At 61.7% G+C, this 16,365-nt stretch overlaps 1 protein-coding gene across 1 annotated transcript; it reads left to right on the forward strand.

The window, feature by feature from the left end:
- Positions 1 to 326: 326 nt before the first annotated feature.
- LOC133262122 (shootin-1-like) lies at positions 327 to 11,189 on the forward strand. Its single transcript, XM_061441058.1, has 15 exons — positions 327 to 451; positions 2,179 to 2,255; positions 3,716 to 3,776; positions 3,926 to 4,020; positions 4,553 to 4,679; positions 5,886 to 5,983; positions 6,170 to 6,251; positions 6,395 to 6,489; positions 7,017 to 7,163; positions 9,019 to 9,172; positions 9,914 to 10,040; positions 10,272 to 10,321; positions 10,623 to 10,732; positions 10,851 to 10,910; positions 11,001 to 11,189. The coding sequence occupies exons 1-15, from the start codon at positions 415 to 417 to the stop codon at positions 11,187 to 11,189; spliced, it is 1,509 nt and encodes a 502-aa protein (XP_061297042.1). The 5' UTR covers positions 327 to 414.
- Positions 11,190 to 16,365: the final 5,176 nt, after the last annotated feature.

The following is a 16,365-nucleotide window of genomic DNA, read 5'->3' on the forward strand; positions in this document are numbered from 1 at the left end:
TCTCCAGCTTTCCTGCAGCCCCTTCAGGCACTGGAGCTGCTCTCAGGTCTCCCCTTCAGGAGCCTTCTCTTCTCCAGGCTGCCCCAGCCCAGCTCTCTCAGCCTGGCTCAGAGCAGAGCTGCTCCAGCCCTCGCAGCAGCTCCTCCAACCCCAGCTCTCGTCGATGGTGACCAGGGGGGTGCTTGCTGCTGAGCTCCTGCAGCAGCAGCCTCAGCACCCTCATGCTCAAAGCAGCTCATAGCTGGAGCACGAGGGGTTTCAGTTCCCCCTGAGCCTGCCTTGCGGCCGGGGCAGGACCAGTCCTGCCCGGAGCTGGGGCTCAGCCCCCATCGTCACTGGTGACATCGGGGTTTCACTTCCCTGCCCCAGGTCCCAGCTGCGCTCCAGGGTGCTGGCTCCCACCGGCCCCACGCCATGGCCTGGGCTGCAGAAGGCACGGGGCAGCTCACAGGTGAGGTCCCTTCCCTGCGCTGAAGGATGCGATGGGCTCACGCACGGGTCGGGCAGCCCATGGTGGGGTGGTTCTGGCTGCGACCGTCACCATGGCCTCTGGGCTCACGGATCCTTTGCAAAGGGTGAAACCAGCCCTGAACTGGGCTTGGGGGAAGGGGGGGGGTTGTTCCTCTGCTCAGCTCCATTGCAAGGGGGTGAAAGACCAGGGGGGTGTATTTAGGTGGACTGGCAGCTCCCATGTGTGATGTGCCTTTGTCCATCCCCTCTTGCATGTATCCATCCTGCCATCCATCCCTCCATCCACCCCTCCATCCACCCCTCCATCCACCCCTCCATCCACCCCTCCATCCACCCATCCCTCCATCCATCCCTCCATCCACCCCTCCATCCACCCATCCACCCATCCATCCATCCATCCATCCCTCCCTCCATCCATCCCTCCATCCACCCCTCCATCCACCCATCCGTCCATCCATCCATCTATCCATCCATCCATGCATCCATCCATCCATCCACCCCTCCATCCACCCATCCATGCATCCATCCATCCATCCATCCATCCATCCATCCATCCATCCATCCATGCATCCATCCATGCATCCATCCATCCATCCATCCATCCATGCATCCATCCATGCATCCATCCATCCATCCATCCACCCATCCATCCACCCCTCCATCCACCCATCTATCCATCCATCCATCCCTCCATCCACCCATCCATCCATCCATCCATCTATCCATCCATCCATGCATCCATCCATCCATGCATCCATCCATCCATCCAGCCCTCCATCCACCCATCTATCCATCCATCCATCCATCCATCCATCCATCCATCCATCCATCCATCCATCCATCCATCCATCCATCCATCCCTCCATCCATCCCTCCATCCACCCATCTATCCATCCCTCCATCCATGCATGCATCCCTCCATCCCTCCCTGTGCTGCTCAGTGCCCATCCCAGCTCCTCTTTAGGGTGTTTTCATGCTCAAAACAACTTCATCTCACAAGAGCCAAGGCCCTGGGGAGCAGCGTTTGCACATCCAAGCCCCACAGTTGGCACTTGGGGTCCCTGTGCAGCTCCCAGTGAGGGCTCCTGGTGCCCGGTGGGTGCCATGGGGACCCCCAGCCCATGCCAGCATTGCAAGGTCCCAGCAGCCGGTGCCTGGGTTACAAACTGGGGGTGGGATTTAGATTCCAGAGGGAATTCCCGGCCAGATTCCAGCTGTTATGGGAAGGGTCGGTGGCAGGGGCTGGATTCCTGCCTCACCAAGGGGGATGCCGGAGCACTAGGGGACAAGGGACCCGCATGCAGCCATGGAGCATCCCAGTCCCCACCACTGGGCACCACCCAGCGATGGTCCCATGGGGATGTGCTCCTCAGTGGGGTCTCCCCCCCCCAAACCATTCACCCCAGTGCCATGGGGCTGCTTCAGTGAGGGGAAGCTTGGTGATGCTGGGGGCTGTCCCAGTGTCCCCCCGTGTCCCCCATCAGCCAAGCCCATCCAGGCGCCTCTTGGCCTCACCAGCAGGATGCTCAGGGATGGCTTTCCCAGCACCTGGCAGGGATGTTGGCAGCGGGGGCATCACCAGCTCATGGGGCAAGGGGGGCTCAGCCCCTCTGCTCATAGAGCAGGGTGAGGAGAGCAAAGGGCTCAGGCACCTCCCGGGGTTCCTCCTATGCTGGGGACCTCCTGGTGCCTCTGGTTCCTCTGCAGCCATCCTGGAGTCGGGCAGCAGCGAGGAGGAGGAGGAAGAGGAGGAGGAGGAAGAGGAAGAGGCAGCCGTGGTGCAGGTACCGCTCCCAGCTCCCCATAGGGATACAGTGGGGGTCCAGCCCCGGCTCTGTGCCGGGCACCGGTGCCGTCACCGGTGTCGCGGTCCCAGCGGTGCCAGCGCGGCAGCATCCGGTGGCTCAGGGCTGGGTGCGAGCAGGGAGCCCGGAGCCAATGGAATGCCAGGGGAACGCTGTGCCAGTGCAGTGCCAAGGCGATGCGGTGCTAATGGAATGCCAGTGCAATGCCATGCTAATGGGATGCCATGCTAATGGGATGCCAGTGCAATGCCATGCTAATGGGATGCCATGCTAACACAATGCCATGCTAATGGGATGCCATCCCAGCAGAATGCCAACACAACACCTATGCAACACCCCACCAACACAGTGTTCTGCTAATGCAATTCCATGCCAAAACAATTCCACACCAAGACAATGCTGTGCCAAAGCAGTGCCAGGCCGACATAATGCCGTGCCATTGGAATACCATCCCAAGCCAATGCCATGCAACAGGATGCTGACCCAACTCAATGCCATCCCAACATAGTGCTGTGCCAATGCAATGCCATGCCAATGGAATGCTGAGCCAATGGAATGCCATCCACAGTGCTGTGCCAATGCAATGCCATGGCAATGGAATGCTGAGCCAATGCAATGCCATGGCAATGGAATGCCATCCCAACACAACGCTGTGCCAACACAAAGCCATCCCAATGCAATGCCATGCCAATGGAACACCATCCCAGCACAGTGCTGTGCCAATGCAATGCCATGCCAATGGAATGTCATCCACAATGCCATGCCAATGCAATGCCATCCCAACACAGTGCTGTACCAATGCAATGCCATGCCAATGCAATGCCATCCCAGCACAGTGCTGTGCCAATGCAATGCCATGCCAATGCAATGCCATCCCAGCACAGTGCTGTGCCAATGCAATGCCATGCCAATGGAATGCCATCCCAGCACAGTGCTGTGCCAATGCAATGCCATGCCAATGGAATGTCATCCACAATGCCATGCCAATGCAATGCCATGCCAATGGAACACCATCCCAACACAGTGCTGTGCCAATGCAATGCCATGCCAATGGAATGCCATCCCAGCACAGTGCTGTGCCAATGCAATGCCATGCCAATGGAATGTCATCCACAATGCCATGCCAATGCAATGCCATGCCAATGGAACACCATCCCAACACAGTGCTGTGCCAATGCAATGCCATGCCAATGGAATGCCATCCCAGCACAGTGCTGTGCCAATGCAATGCCATGCCAATGCAATGCCATCCCAGCACAGTGCTGTCCCAATGCAATGCCATGCCAAGGCAATGCCATCCCAGCACAGTGCTGTGCCAATGCAGTGCCATCCAAGCTGGTGCTGTTCCACTGCAATGCCAGTGCAACGCTATCCCAACACAAAGCCATGCCAAGGCAGTGCCGTGCCAATGGAATTCCAGGTGTGTTTTCCCCCCACAGCATCCCCGCCATGGCCAGGAGCTGGGTGAAGCTGAGCAGCGCCTGGCTGAGCTGGAGCAAGGTGAGCCCCGTCCCATCAGCGCCGCATCCTGCCCCGGTCCTGTGCCTTGGGGCGACCTCAGCCCTCCGTGGAGCCGGTGCTGATGGAGCCGGTGGGAGGGTGCAGTGGGGACCTGAGCCGGTGCCTGCATCCATCCCGCGCCCCTGCAGCATCCCAGGCGCTGCTGGCCGAGCTCTCGGCGCTGGAGACCGAGTTTGAGATCGAGCGGACGTGTCGGGAGCGAGCCGAGACCTACGCGGCGCAGGTGGGGCTGGGCTCCAGCACCCTGCCAGGGTCACCCTGCAGCAGCCTGGGGGTGCGAGGCTGCGGCTGCATCCCCACAGCACCCAGGGCAGCACCCACCTGGATGCTGCGAGGGCTGGAGCAGCTCTGCTCTGGAGCCAGGCTGGGAGAGCTGGGCTGGGGCAGCCTGGAGAAGAGAAGGCTCCTGAAGGGGAGACCTGAGAGCAGCTCCAGTGCCTGAAGGGGCTGCAGGAAAGCTGGAGAGGGGCTTGGGACAAGGGAGGCAGGGATGGGATGAGGGCTTCCAGCTGGAAGAGGGAAGAGTTGGATGGGATACAAGGAAGTTCTTCCCTGTGAGGGCGGTGGGACATGGGAAGGGGTTGAAGCTGTGGCTGCCCCATCCCTGGCAGTGCTCAAGGCCAGGTTGGACACAGGGGCTTGGAGCAAGCTGCTCCAGTGGAAGGGGTCCCTGCCCGTGGCAGGGGTTGGAGCTGGATGGGATTTAAGGCCCCTTCCAACCCAAAGCCTTCCATGGCTCCATGATCCCACCCCAGGTGAAGCAGGAGAACAAGCAGCTGAAGAGGCTCAGCCTGGCCCAAGCAGCCCCTGAAGTTCTGCTCGAGGAGGTGCCCCCTGAGGAGGACCCTGACCCTGCCCATTGCTATGAGCAGCAGCTTGAGGGTGAGCCAGGGTGATCCCATCCCCACCCCATCCCCATCCCACCCCATCCCCATCCCATCCCCATCCCATCCCATCCCATCCTATCCCATCCCCATCCCATCCCCATCCCATCCCCACCCCACTCCCATCCCATCCCCATCCCACCCCATCCCCATCCCACCCCATCCCCATCCCATCCCCATCCCATCCCCATCCCATCCCCATCCCACCCCATCCCATCCCCATCCCATCCCCATCCCATCCCCATTCCATCCCCACCCCACCCCCATCCCATCCCCATCCCACCCCATCCCCATCCCATCCCCATCCCCATCCCACCCCATCCCCATCCCATCCCCATCCCCATCCCCATCCCCATCCCATCCCCATCCCCATCCCCATCCCATCCCACCGCCATCCCCATCCCATCCCCATCCCATCCCATCCTATCCCATCCCCATCCTACCCCATCCCCATCCCCATCCCACCCCATCCCCATCCCCATCCCATCCCCATCCCATCCCCACCCCACCCCCATCCCATCCCCATCCCCATCCCATCCCCATCCCCATCCCCATCCCATCCCCATCCCATCCCCACCCCACCCCCATCCCCATCCCATCCCCATCCCACCCCCATCCCCATCCCATCCCCATCCCCATCCCATCCCAACCCCATCCCATCCCCATCCCATCCCCGTCCCATCCCCACCTAGAAGCAGCACAGCACCAGCCCCATCCCGGGGTTGCCTAAGCTCGGCTCAGCCTGGCCCTGGCGTTTGGGTTGTTCCTGGTCCTTGTTCCGGATAAACAGGAGAAAGTGAATCTGAAGCCAGAGGGAAAAGCTGAACTGAAAGTGCTGCTGCCCAGCTTCCCTCTTTCCCATCCTGGTTTCCCACCCCGTTTCCCTCTTCTGCCTGGGTTTGTGTCCGTACCTGGAGATGCGCCCTCAGGGACCCCCCTTCCAGCCAAACCCTCCCTTGGGATCATCCAAGCTCTTTTCCCATGGGTTGAGGATGCTCAGGGCAGCTTTGGGCAGGAGAAGGGTGCTGAGCACAGCCCAGGTGCCCTGGGCTCGCTCTTCCACCCCATTGCCCCTGCCTCACCTCCCCGCCTCAGCTTCCAGCAGGACGGGGGTGAGCTGGGGAGGTCCCTGTGGCATCCCAGCCCCAGGGATGGGCTCTGCGCTCCCCATTCCCACCCCGCATTCCCTGCGCTCTGCCCCCAGCCCTGCAGAACAAGGTCTCGTGGCTGCTGGAGCAGCGCAAGGACCTCAGCAGCCAGATCCAGGAGCTGCAGCGGCAGAAGCAGGACCTGCAGGACCAGGTACCCAATGGGACCCCCCCCAATGGCACCTCCCAGCCCTTCCCCTCCATCCTCACCCCCTGCTCATCCCTGCAGCTCCTCACTGAGCTCAGGGGTTGGATCCAACCCTTCATCACCTCCCTGATGTCCCGGGGGTGATCCCATGGGGGGACCCCCTGGATGATCCCGGCCCCTGTCCCGCTGCAGCTGGAGCTGGGGCAGGAGGAGCAGCAGCGCCTGCGGGCGGCCCTGGGCACCAGCCAGCGGGCGCTGAGGTCCTTCAAGAGAGGTGAGATGGGTGCCGGGTGCCCCAGTGCCACCCAGTGCGGGGGAGCCGGTGATGGCGACGGATGGCGCTGGGGCCTGGGTGTCCCCACATGGTGCCGAGGTGCTGGGGTGCCGTGGACCCCCTGAGACCTCGCTGTCCTGCAGTGTCCCACATCATCACCCAGGACTACTGCGAGGCCGTGCAGCAGCTCGAGCTGGAGCAGGACCTGCGCCTGCATGCAGAAGCCTTCGCCCATGAGGTGCAGGCAGGGCCCGGGGCACCCTGGCCATGGGTGCTGGGGGGGGGGGGGGGGAAGGCACCCATGGGGGGGGAGAGCAGCGGGGTGCTGCTGCCGCCGGCGTCCCTCAATGGGAGCTGGAGATGGGATATTGGGAAGCTCTTCCCTGGGAGGGTGCTGAGGCGCTGGCACAGGGTGCCCAGAGAAGCTGTGGCTGCCCCATCCCTGGCAGTGTTCAAGGCCAGGTTGGACACAGGGGCTTGGAGCAAGCTGCTCCAGTGGAAGGGGTCCCTGCCCGTGGCAGGGGTTGGGGGTGGATGGGATTTAAGGTCCCTTCACCCCAAACCTCTCTGATTCAGTGATGGAGACACCCCGATATTCCGGCACCAAGGGGATGGGGATGCTCGGGGTCACCCATCGCAGCTCCCTGGGCTGGGATCCCGTGGGTTTCACTCCCAGCCTCCGGGGCAAGGGCAGCCAAGCCCATTGCCCACGGCAAAGGGAGCTCCTCCTGCTCCGGGCCCGCTGAGCCCCCGTCCCCATGGCAGATGCTGGTGCAGAAGAAGGAGGCGAAGCGGCAGAGCTTCATCCTGCTGCAGGGCACGGGGCCCAGCGCCCAGCTGCTGGCGGCACTGCAGGACGTGGGGAGCCTCACCCGGGAGCTGGAGGAGGCCAGGAGGGAGCAGCGCCAGAGGGTCAGGGCTGTCCCCAAGGGGTGACAATGGGGGTGACACGGGGGTGACATAAGGGTGACAATGGGGGTGACAATGGGGTTACATAGGGGTGGCAATGGGGGTGACATGGGGGTGACAATGGGGGTTACATAGGGGTGGCAATGGGGGTTACATAGGGGTGACAATGGGGGTTACATAGGGGTGACAATGGGGGTTACATAGGGGTGGCAATGGGGGTGACACGGGGTGACGTAGGGGGTTACATGGGGTGACAATGGGCGTGACAATGGTGGTGACATAGGGGTGGCAATGGGGGTGACACGAGGGTGACATAGGGGTGGCAATGGGGGTGACATAGGGGTGGCAATGGGGGTGACAATGGGGGTGACACAGGGGGTTACATAGGGGTGACAAAGGGGGTGACATAGGGGTGGCAATGGGGGTGACATAGGGGTGGCAATGGGGGTGACACAGGGGGTTACATAGGGGTGACAAAGGGGGTGACATAGGGGTGGCAATGGGGGTGACACAGGGGGTTACATAGGGGTGACAAAGGGGGCGACATAGGGGTGGCAATGGGGGTTACACAGGGGGTTACATAGGGGTGACAAAGGGGGTGACATAGGGGTGGCAATGGGGGTGACATAGGGGTGGCAATGGGGGTGACACAGGGGGTTACATAGGGGTGACAAAGGGGTTGACATAGGGGTGGCAATGGGGGTGACATAGGGGTGGCAATGGGGGTGACACAGGGGGTTACATAGGGTTGACAATGGGTGTGACACAAGGGTGACATGGAGGTGGCAATGGGGGTTACACAGGGGGTTACATGGGGGTGACATAGGGGTGGCAATGGGGATGACATGGGGGTGACACAGGGGGTTACATAAGGATGACATGGGGGTGACATAGGGGTTATACAGGGGTGACACAGGGGTGACACAGGGGGTGACATAGGGATGGGTCACGGCACCGCGCTGGTGGAGGTTCCTGTGGGTGCAGGAACTGGATGTGACCAGGATCAGCCCCCCACATCATGCCCATCCCACTCCGGTGCCCAACATGGGGAGGTTCTTCCAGACCCCCATCACCCTCTCCATGCCCATCCCATGCTGGTACCCAGCCATGAGGGGTTGTTCTCCAGACCCCTCCATCACCAATCCATGCCCATCCCATGCTGGTACCCAACCGTGAGGGGTTGTTCTCCAGACCCCTCCATCACCAATCCATGCCCATCCCATGCTGGTACCCAACCGTGAGGGGTTGTTCTCCAGACCCCTCCATCACCAATCCATGCCCATCCCATGCTGGTACCCAACCGTGAGGGGTTGTTCTCAGACCCCTCCATCACCAATCCATGCCCATCCCATGCTGGTACCCAACCATGAGGGGTTGTTCTCCAGACCCCCATCACCCTCTCCATGCCCATCCCATGCTGGTACCCAGCCATGAGGGGTTGTTCTCCAGACCCCCATCACCCCCTCCATGCCCATCCCATGCTGGTACCCAGCCATGAGGGGTTGTTCTCCAGACCCCTCCATCACCAATCCATGCCCATCCCATGCTGGTACCCAGCCATGAGGGGTTGTTCTCCAGACCCCCATCACCCCCTCCGTGCCCATCCCATGCCTGGTTCCCAAACAGGCCGTTCTTCCATGGGTTTCCACCAGCACTGTCGGGTCCCATGGCTGGGGTACCACACAGTGGGGTTAGCCCCCACCCTGGGTTAGCACCCCCAAGCTGCCACCACCCAGCCCACAGTCGCCCTCACCATAGCTTGAAGCTCCTTGCAAGTGGCCAATGTGGGTCGTGGAGCCCCCATGGCCCCAACAGGGCCAGCACCGTGGTCCCAGCTCCAGCACCCCCATTCCCGTAGGTGCAGGAGCTGGAGGAGGAGCTGGGGAAGCGCCCGGGCCCGGAGGAGCTGGATGAGGCCCGGGCAGCCCTGGCTGCGGCTGAGGAGGAGAAGCTGCAGCTGAGGATGCGGCTGCAGGAGGCTGAGCAGCGCCTGCGGGAGCTGCAGGAGGAAGGTGGGAGCAGGAGCCCCAGGGATGCCCATAGGGATCCCCATGGGGTGCCATAGGGACATCTATAGGGGATACCCATAGGGGTGCCCAGAGGGATGCCCAGAGGGATGTCCAAGGGATGCCCAGAGGAATCCCCATGGGGTGCCCATAGGGACATCTATAGGGATACCCATAGGGGTGCCCAGAGGGATGCCCAGAAGGATATCAAAGGGATGCCCAGAGGAATCCCCATGGGGTGCCCATAGGGACATCTATAGGGATACCCATAGGGGTGCCCAGAGGGATGCCCAGAGGGATGTCCAGGGGATGCCCATAGGGATGCCCATAGGAGTGCCCATAGGGATACCCATAGGAGTTCCCATAGGAATGTCTGTCAGGATGCCCATAGGGATGTCCAAGGGATGCCCGTAGGGATGCCCATAGGGGTGTCCATAGGGGTGTCCATAGGGATGTCTAAGGGATGCCTATAGGAGTGCCCATAGGAATGTCCAAGGGATGCCCATAGGGGTGTCCATAGGGATGTCCATCAGGATGCCCATAGGAGTGCCCATAGGAATGTCCATCAGGATGCCCATAGGAATGTCCAAGGGATGCCCATAGGGGTGTCCATAGGGGTGTCCATAGGGATGTCCAAGGGATGCCCGTAGGGGTGCCCATAGAAATGCCCATACAGCTGCCCATAGGGATGCCCAAGGGGTGTCTCGGTCTCCGAGGGGCAGCAGCCCTCACTTCACCCCATTGCAGTGGGGCTGCTGCAGGAGAAGCTGGCCCAGGACCCACTGGTGCAGAGCCAGGCCCCAGCGATGGCTGCACCACCACCACCACCACCACCACCACCGCTGCCACCACCTGCACCCACTGTGCCTGTGGAGTAAGTGACACCGAAGGACACCCCATGGGTGCCGTGGGGCTTCCGGGCTGTCCCTGCCATAGCAGATGAGTTGGGCCGGGAAACCTTCACCCCACGGCGCTGGGAATTGTCCCCACGCCATCCCTGGGCATCGTCCCCATGGGATACAGATGGGGGTCACTGGGCACCGTGTCTGGTGTTGGGGGTCCTGGTGCAGCTCGGATGGGCTCTGACCTCCCCTCTCCCTTCCAGCCCGCTCGTGGCCATCAGACAGAGGAAGGGGCTGGTGAACCTGCAGCGCTGTAAGTCCCCACCATGGGCCCCATTGCATCTGTACTGGGGGGTCCTGGTGCCATTGAAGGGGCACCCTGTGAGCCCCTCATTCCCTAAAGGAAGGTGCCCAGGACGCAGCACCCCCGCTCCTGCCCAGCGCGTGATGGGGATGAGCAGGGTGCTACCAGCCCTGGGTCATGGTTGGGGTTGGCAGCAAGGGATGGACCCCGGGCATGGGGACACCGCAGGGAGGTGCCGTCTCCTGACCCCCAGCAGGGACTGAGCCTTGCCACGGGCGTGCAGGGTCTCAGTGTGGTGCTCCCTGCCCAGGCAAGCCAGGAGCTGAGGATGCCAAAGCTCGAGCCGTGCAGGAGATGATGGAGCGGATAAAGAACGGCGTGGTCCTGAGGCCCGCAAAGGACCGGGCCCCCCTGGGACAGGTAGGGAGGGACCACGGGGTCCCCATCCCATGCGGTGATGTTCTCGGGGAGGACCCAAGGACTTGGGATGGGTTTGGGCAGCACCAGCAGCAGGATGAGGCCACATCTCCTCCTGCAGGGTGCATCGGTGACGGGCAGCAAGCGGAGGAGCGCGGCGCTGGAGCTGCAGAGCATCCTGGTGAGCATCCAGCCCCTGTCCCTTGTCATCCCTGTGTCCCAGTGCCGGGATGCTGCCCCTCAGCACCCCGCTGTGTGCCCTGGTCCCCAGGGTGCCATGAGGAGGGCGAGCAGGAGGGCTGGAGCGCGGCAGAGCAGCCTCAAGGGCAGGGACCAGCAGCTCGAGGCCATCCTGCAGCGCCGGCGCCGTGCCCTGGATGCGGCCCCGGAGGAGCACAGCGATGCTGAGGCTGAGGAATGGCCGGATCCTGGTACGGAGAAGGGCTTGGGAGGGGGATAATGGGGCTGGATGAGCTCCGCGTGGAGGGAGCATCCCAGGGGAGCGGGGTCAGTCTGTGGGATCAGCGCTGTGAGCGTGGTGGGACAGGGGAAGGGGTTGAATGGAGGAGCTGGGGCTGCCCCATCGCTGGCAGTGCTCAAGGCCAGGTTGGACACAGGGCTTGGAGCAAGCTGCTCCAGTGGAAGGGGTCCCTGCCCGTGGCAGGGGTGGGAGCCTCAAGGTCCCTTCCACACAACCCATCCCATGGTTCCATGACTGCGGAGGTGCCAGCACCCCCGTCCCTCGCTGTCCCCTTACCCCACCTGATGCTCTGTGGTCCCTACTGGTGACAAGCACCGGGTCCCCATTGGCTCTGCCTTTGCCCTCACCCACATCTCCCATCTCTCCGCAGGGGACGAGGACCTCGGGGCGGCTCCATCCGGGTGCTCCCCCTTCAGGCCCCGGCTTTCCAGTGGCCTCCCCAGGACCCGGCCGCTCGCCCGCCCAGCCAGAGGCAGCGGGGAGCAGGGTAGGGGAGGAGGCATCACCCTGCCTGGAGCCAGGGCTGGGTGAGGAGGTGGGTGAGGAGGTGATGGGTGAGGAGGAGATGGGTGAGGAGGAGATGGGTGAGGAGGTGATGGGTGAGGAGGAGATGGGTGAGGAGGTGATGGGTGAGGAGGAGATGGGTGAGGAGGTGATGGGTGAGGAGGAGATGGGTGAGGAGGTGATGGGTGAGGAGGAGATGGGTGAGGAGGTGATGGGTGAGGAGGAGATGGGTGAGGAGGAGATGGGTGAGGAGGAGATGGGTGAGGAGGAGATGGGTGAGGAGGTGATGGGTGAGGAGGAGATGGGTGAGGAGGAGATGGGTGAGGAGGTGATGGGTGAGGAGGAGATGGGTGAGGAGGAGATGGGTGAGGAGGTGATGGGTGAGGAGGTGATGGGTGAGGAGGTGATGGGTGAGGAGGAGATGGGTGAGGAGGTGATGGGTGAGGAGGAGATGGGTGAGGAGGAGATGGGTGAGGAGGTGATGGGTGAGGAGGAGATGGGTGAGGAGGAGATGGGTGAGGAGGAGATGGGTGAGGAGGTGATGGGTGAGGAGGAGATGGGTGAGGAGGTGATGGGTGAGGAGGTGATGGGTGAGGAGGTGATGGGTGAGGAGGTGATGGGTGAGGAGGAGATGGGTGAGGAGGTGATGGGTGAGGAGGAGATGGGTGAGGAGGAGATGGGTGAGGAGGAGATGGGTGAGGAGGAGGTGGGTGAGGAGGTGATGGGTGATGGGTGAGGAGGTGATGGGTGAGGAGGAGATGGGTGAGGAGGTGATGGGTGAGGAGGAGATGGGTGAGGAGATGATGGGTGAGGAGGTGATGGGTGAGGAGGAGATGGGTGAGGAGGTGATGGGTGAGGAGGTGATGGGTGAGGAGGTGATGGGTGATGGGTGAGGAGGAGATGGGTGAGGAGGTGATGGGTGAGGAGGAGATGGGTGAGGAGGAGATGGGTGAGGAGGAGATGGGTGAGGAGGAGATGGGTGAGGAGGAGATGGGTGAGGAGGTGATGGGTGAGGAGGAGATGGGTGAGGAGGAGATGGGTGAGGAGGAGATGGGTGAGGAGGTGATGGGTGATGGGTGAGGAGGTGATGGGTGAGGAGGAGATGGGTGAGGAGGAGATGGGTGAGGAGGAGATGGGTGAGGAGGAGATGTGTGAGGAGGAGATGGGTGAGGAGGTGATGGATGATGGCTGAGGAGGTGATGGGTGAGGAGGAGATGGGTGAGGAGGTGATGGGTGAGGAGGTGATGGGTGAGGAGGAGATGGGTGAGGAGGAGATGGGTGAGGAGGAGATGGGTGAGGAGGAGATGGGTGAGGAGGTGATGGGTGAGGAGGTGATGGGTGAGGAGGAGATGGGTGAGGAGGAGATGGGTGAGGAGGTGATGGGTGATGGGTGAGGAGGTGATGGGTGAGGAGGTGATGGGTGATGGGTGAGGAGGTGATGGGTGAGGAGGAGATGGGTGAGGAGGAGATGGGTGAGGAGGTGATGGGTGAGGAGGTGATGGGTGAGGAGGAGATGGGTGAGGAGGAGATGGGTGAGGAGGAGATGGGTGAGGAGGAGATGGGTGAGGAGGTGATGGGTGAGGAGGTGATGGGTGAGGAGGAGATGGGGGAGGAGGTGATGGGTGAGGAGGTGATGGGTGAGGAGGTGATGGGTGATGGGGTGAGGAGGTGATGGGTGAGGAGGTGATGGGTGATGGGTGAGGAGGTGATGGGTGAGGAGGAGATGGGTGAGGAGGAGATGGGTGAGGAGGTGATGGGTGATGGGTGAGGAGGTGATGGGTGCTGGGTGAGGAGGTGATGAGTGAGGAGGTGATGGGTGAGGAGGAGATGGGTGAGGAGGAGATGGGTGAGGAGGTGATGGGTGAGGAGGTGATGGGTGAGGAGGTGATGGGTGAGGAGGTGATGGGTGATGGGTGAGGAGGAGATGGGTGAGGAGGTGATGGGTGAGGAGGTGATGGGTGAGGAGGTGATGGGTGAGGAGGAGATGGGTGAGGAGGAGATGGGTGAGGAGGAGATGGGTGAGGAGGAGATGGGTGAGGAGGAGATGGGTGAGGAGGTGATGGGTGAGGAGGTGATGGGGTGAGGAGGAGATGGGTGAGGAGGTGATGGGTGAGGAGGTGATGGGTGAGGAGGTGATGGGTGATGGGTGAGGAGGTGATGGGTGAGGAGGTGATGGGTGATGGGTGAGGAGGTGATGGGTGAGGAGGAGATGGGTGAGGAGGAGATGGGTGAGGAGGTGATGGGTGATGGGTGAGGAGGTGATGGGTGATGGGTGAGGAGGTGATGAGTGAGGAGGTGATGGGTGAGGAGGAGATGGGTGAGGAGGAGATGGGTGAGGAGGTGATGGGTGAGGAGGTGATGGGTGAGGAGGTGATGGGTGAGGAGGTGATGGGTGATGGGTGAGGAGGAGATGGGTGAGGAGGTGATGGGTGAGGAGGTGATGGGTGAGGAGGTGATGGGTGATGGGTGAGGAGGTGATGGGTGAGGAGGTGATGGGTGAGGAGGTGATGGGTGAGGAGGTGATGGGTGAGGAGGAGATGGGTAAGGAGGTGATGGGTGATGGGTGAGGAGGAGATGGGTGAGGAGGTGATGGGTGAGGAGGAGATGGGTGAGGAGGTGATGCGTGAGGAGGTGCTGGGTGATGGGTGAGGAGGTGATGGGTGAGGAGATGGGTGAGGAGGAGATGGGTGAGGAGGAGATGGGTGAGGAGGAGATGGGTGAGGAGGTGATGGGTGAGGAGGAGATGGGTGAGGAGGTGATGGGTGATGGGTGAGGAGGTGATGGGTGAGGAGATGGGTGAGGAGGAGATGGGTGAGGAGGAGATGGGTGAGGAGGAGAGGGTGAGGAGGTGATGGGTGAGGAGGTGATGGGTGAGGAGGTGATGGGTGAGGAGGAGATGGGTGAGGAGGTGATGGGTGAGGAGGAGATGGGTGAGGAGGAGATGGGTGAGGAGGTGATGGGTGAGGAGGAGATGGGTGAGGAGGTGATGGGTGAGGAGGTGATGGGTGAGGAGGTGATGGGTGAGGAGGAGATGGGTGAGGAGGTGATGGGTGAGGAGGTGATGGGTGAGGAGGAGATGGGTGAGGAGGAGATGGGTGAGGAGGTGATGGGTGAGGAGGAGATGGGTGAGGAGGTGATGGGTGAGGAGGTGATGGGTGAGGAGGAGATGGGTGAGGAGGTGATGGGTGAGGAGGTGATGGGTGAGGCGGTGATGGGTGATGGGTGAGGAGGTGATGGGTGAGGAGGTGATGGGTGATGGGTGAGGAGGTGATGGGTGAGGAGGAGATGGGTGAGGAGGAGATGGGTGAGGAGGTGATGGGTGATGGGTGAGGAGGTGATGGGTGATGGGTGAGGAGGTGATGAGTGAGGAGGTGATGGGTGAGGAGGAGATGGGTGAGGAGGAGATGGGTGAGGAGGTGATGGGTTGAGGAGGTGATGGGTGAGGAGGTGATGGGTGAGGAGGTGATGGGTGGATGGGTGAGGAGGAGATGGGTGAGGAGGTGATGGGTGAGGAGGTGATGGGTGAGGAGGTGATGGGTGATGGGTGAGGAGGTGATGGGTGAGGAGGTGATGGGTGAGGAGGTGATGGGTGAGGAGGTGATGGGTGAGGAGGAGATGGGTAAGGAGGTGATGGGTGATGGGTGAGGAGGAGATGGGTGAGGAGGTGATGGGTGAGGAGGGAGATGGGTGAGGAGGAGATGGGTGAGGAGGTGATGGGTGATGGGTGAGGAGGTGATGGGTGAGGGGTGATGGGTGAGGAGGTGATGGGTGATGGGTGAGGAGGTGATGGGTGAGGGAGATGGGTGAGGAGGAGATGGGTGAGGAGGAGATGGGTGAGGAGGTGATGGGTGAGGAGGTGATGGGTGAGGAGGAGATGGGTGAGGAGGTGATGGGTGATGGGTGAGGAGGTGATGGGTGAGGAGATGGGTGAGGAGGAGATGGGTGAGGAGGAGATGGGTGAGGAGGTGTGGGTGAGGAGGTGATGGGTGAGGAGGTGATGGGTGAGGAGGAGATGGGTGAGGAGGAGATGGGTGAGGAGGTGATGGGTGAGGAGGAGATGGGTGAGGAGGAGATGGGTGAGGAGGTGATGGGTGAGGAGGTGATGGGTGAGGAGGTGATGGGTGAGGAGGTGATGGGTGATGGGTGAGGAGGAGATGGGTGAGGAGGAGATGGGTGATGGGTGAGGAGGAGATGGGTGAGGAGTTGATGGGCTCCCATCCTTCTCTTCCAGCAGCTTCCATGCTCCTGGGCTTCAGTTAAAGTGCGGTAACACCAGGTCCCACATGTGTCTACTGAGGGGACCCGGACAGGGGTGGGACTGGAGCTGCTGCAGATGGGGTTTGACTCAAGACCCTATGGGACCGGAGCGGGCAGCCGCGCTCTGCCGCCCAGGGTGCCTGCTGGCTGTTGCGTTCCCCTTTGCAGACTCAAATCTCCCTATTTAAGGAGGTAAATGGCACCCGGACCCCCAAATTAAAGGGACTTGGATCACACCGGAGCTGTTATGTCCCATGTCCCCTCCGTGTCGCCAGCCTGGTCACACTGTGCATGGGTACCCATCCACGGCACGGGCAGCCCCTGCACACGGCCGGGGCTGGATGGGGATGTGATCTTCCTCTTGGTGCCCACGGAGCCCCCACAGGAGCTGAGC

The sequence above is a fragment of the Pezoporus flaviventris genome, unplaced genomic scaffold (assembly GCF_033815535.1).
Source record: "Pezoporus flaviventris isolate CSIRO_AGI_PZ_B2104156 unplaced genomic scaffold, CSIRO_AGI_Pfla_v1 ptg000188l, whole genome shotgun sequence".
Lineage (NCBI taxonomy): Eukaryota > Metazoa > Chordata > Aves > Psittaciformes > Psittacidae > Pezoporus > Pezoporus flaviventris.

What these genes read in the sequence shown, in the direction of transcription:
- LOC133262122 (XM_061441058.1), top strand. Translation starts at nt 415, where the DNA reads ATGGCCTGGGCTGCAGAAGGCACGGGGCAGCTCACAG. An exon ending in AAGAGGCAGCCGTGGTGCAG is followed by an intron (nt 2,256 to 3,715) that starts GTACCGCTCCCA and finishes TTCCCCCCACAG; the next exon opens with CATCCCCGCCATGGCCAGGA. An exon ending in CAGAAGCCTTCGCCCATGAG is followed by an intron (nt 6,490 to 7,016) that starts GTGCAGGCAGGG and finishes TCCCCATGGCAG; the next exon opens with ATGCTGGTGCAGAAGAAGGA.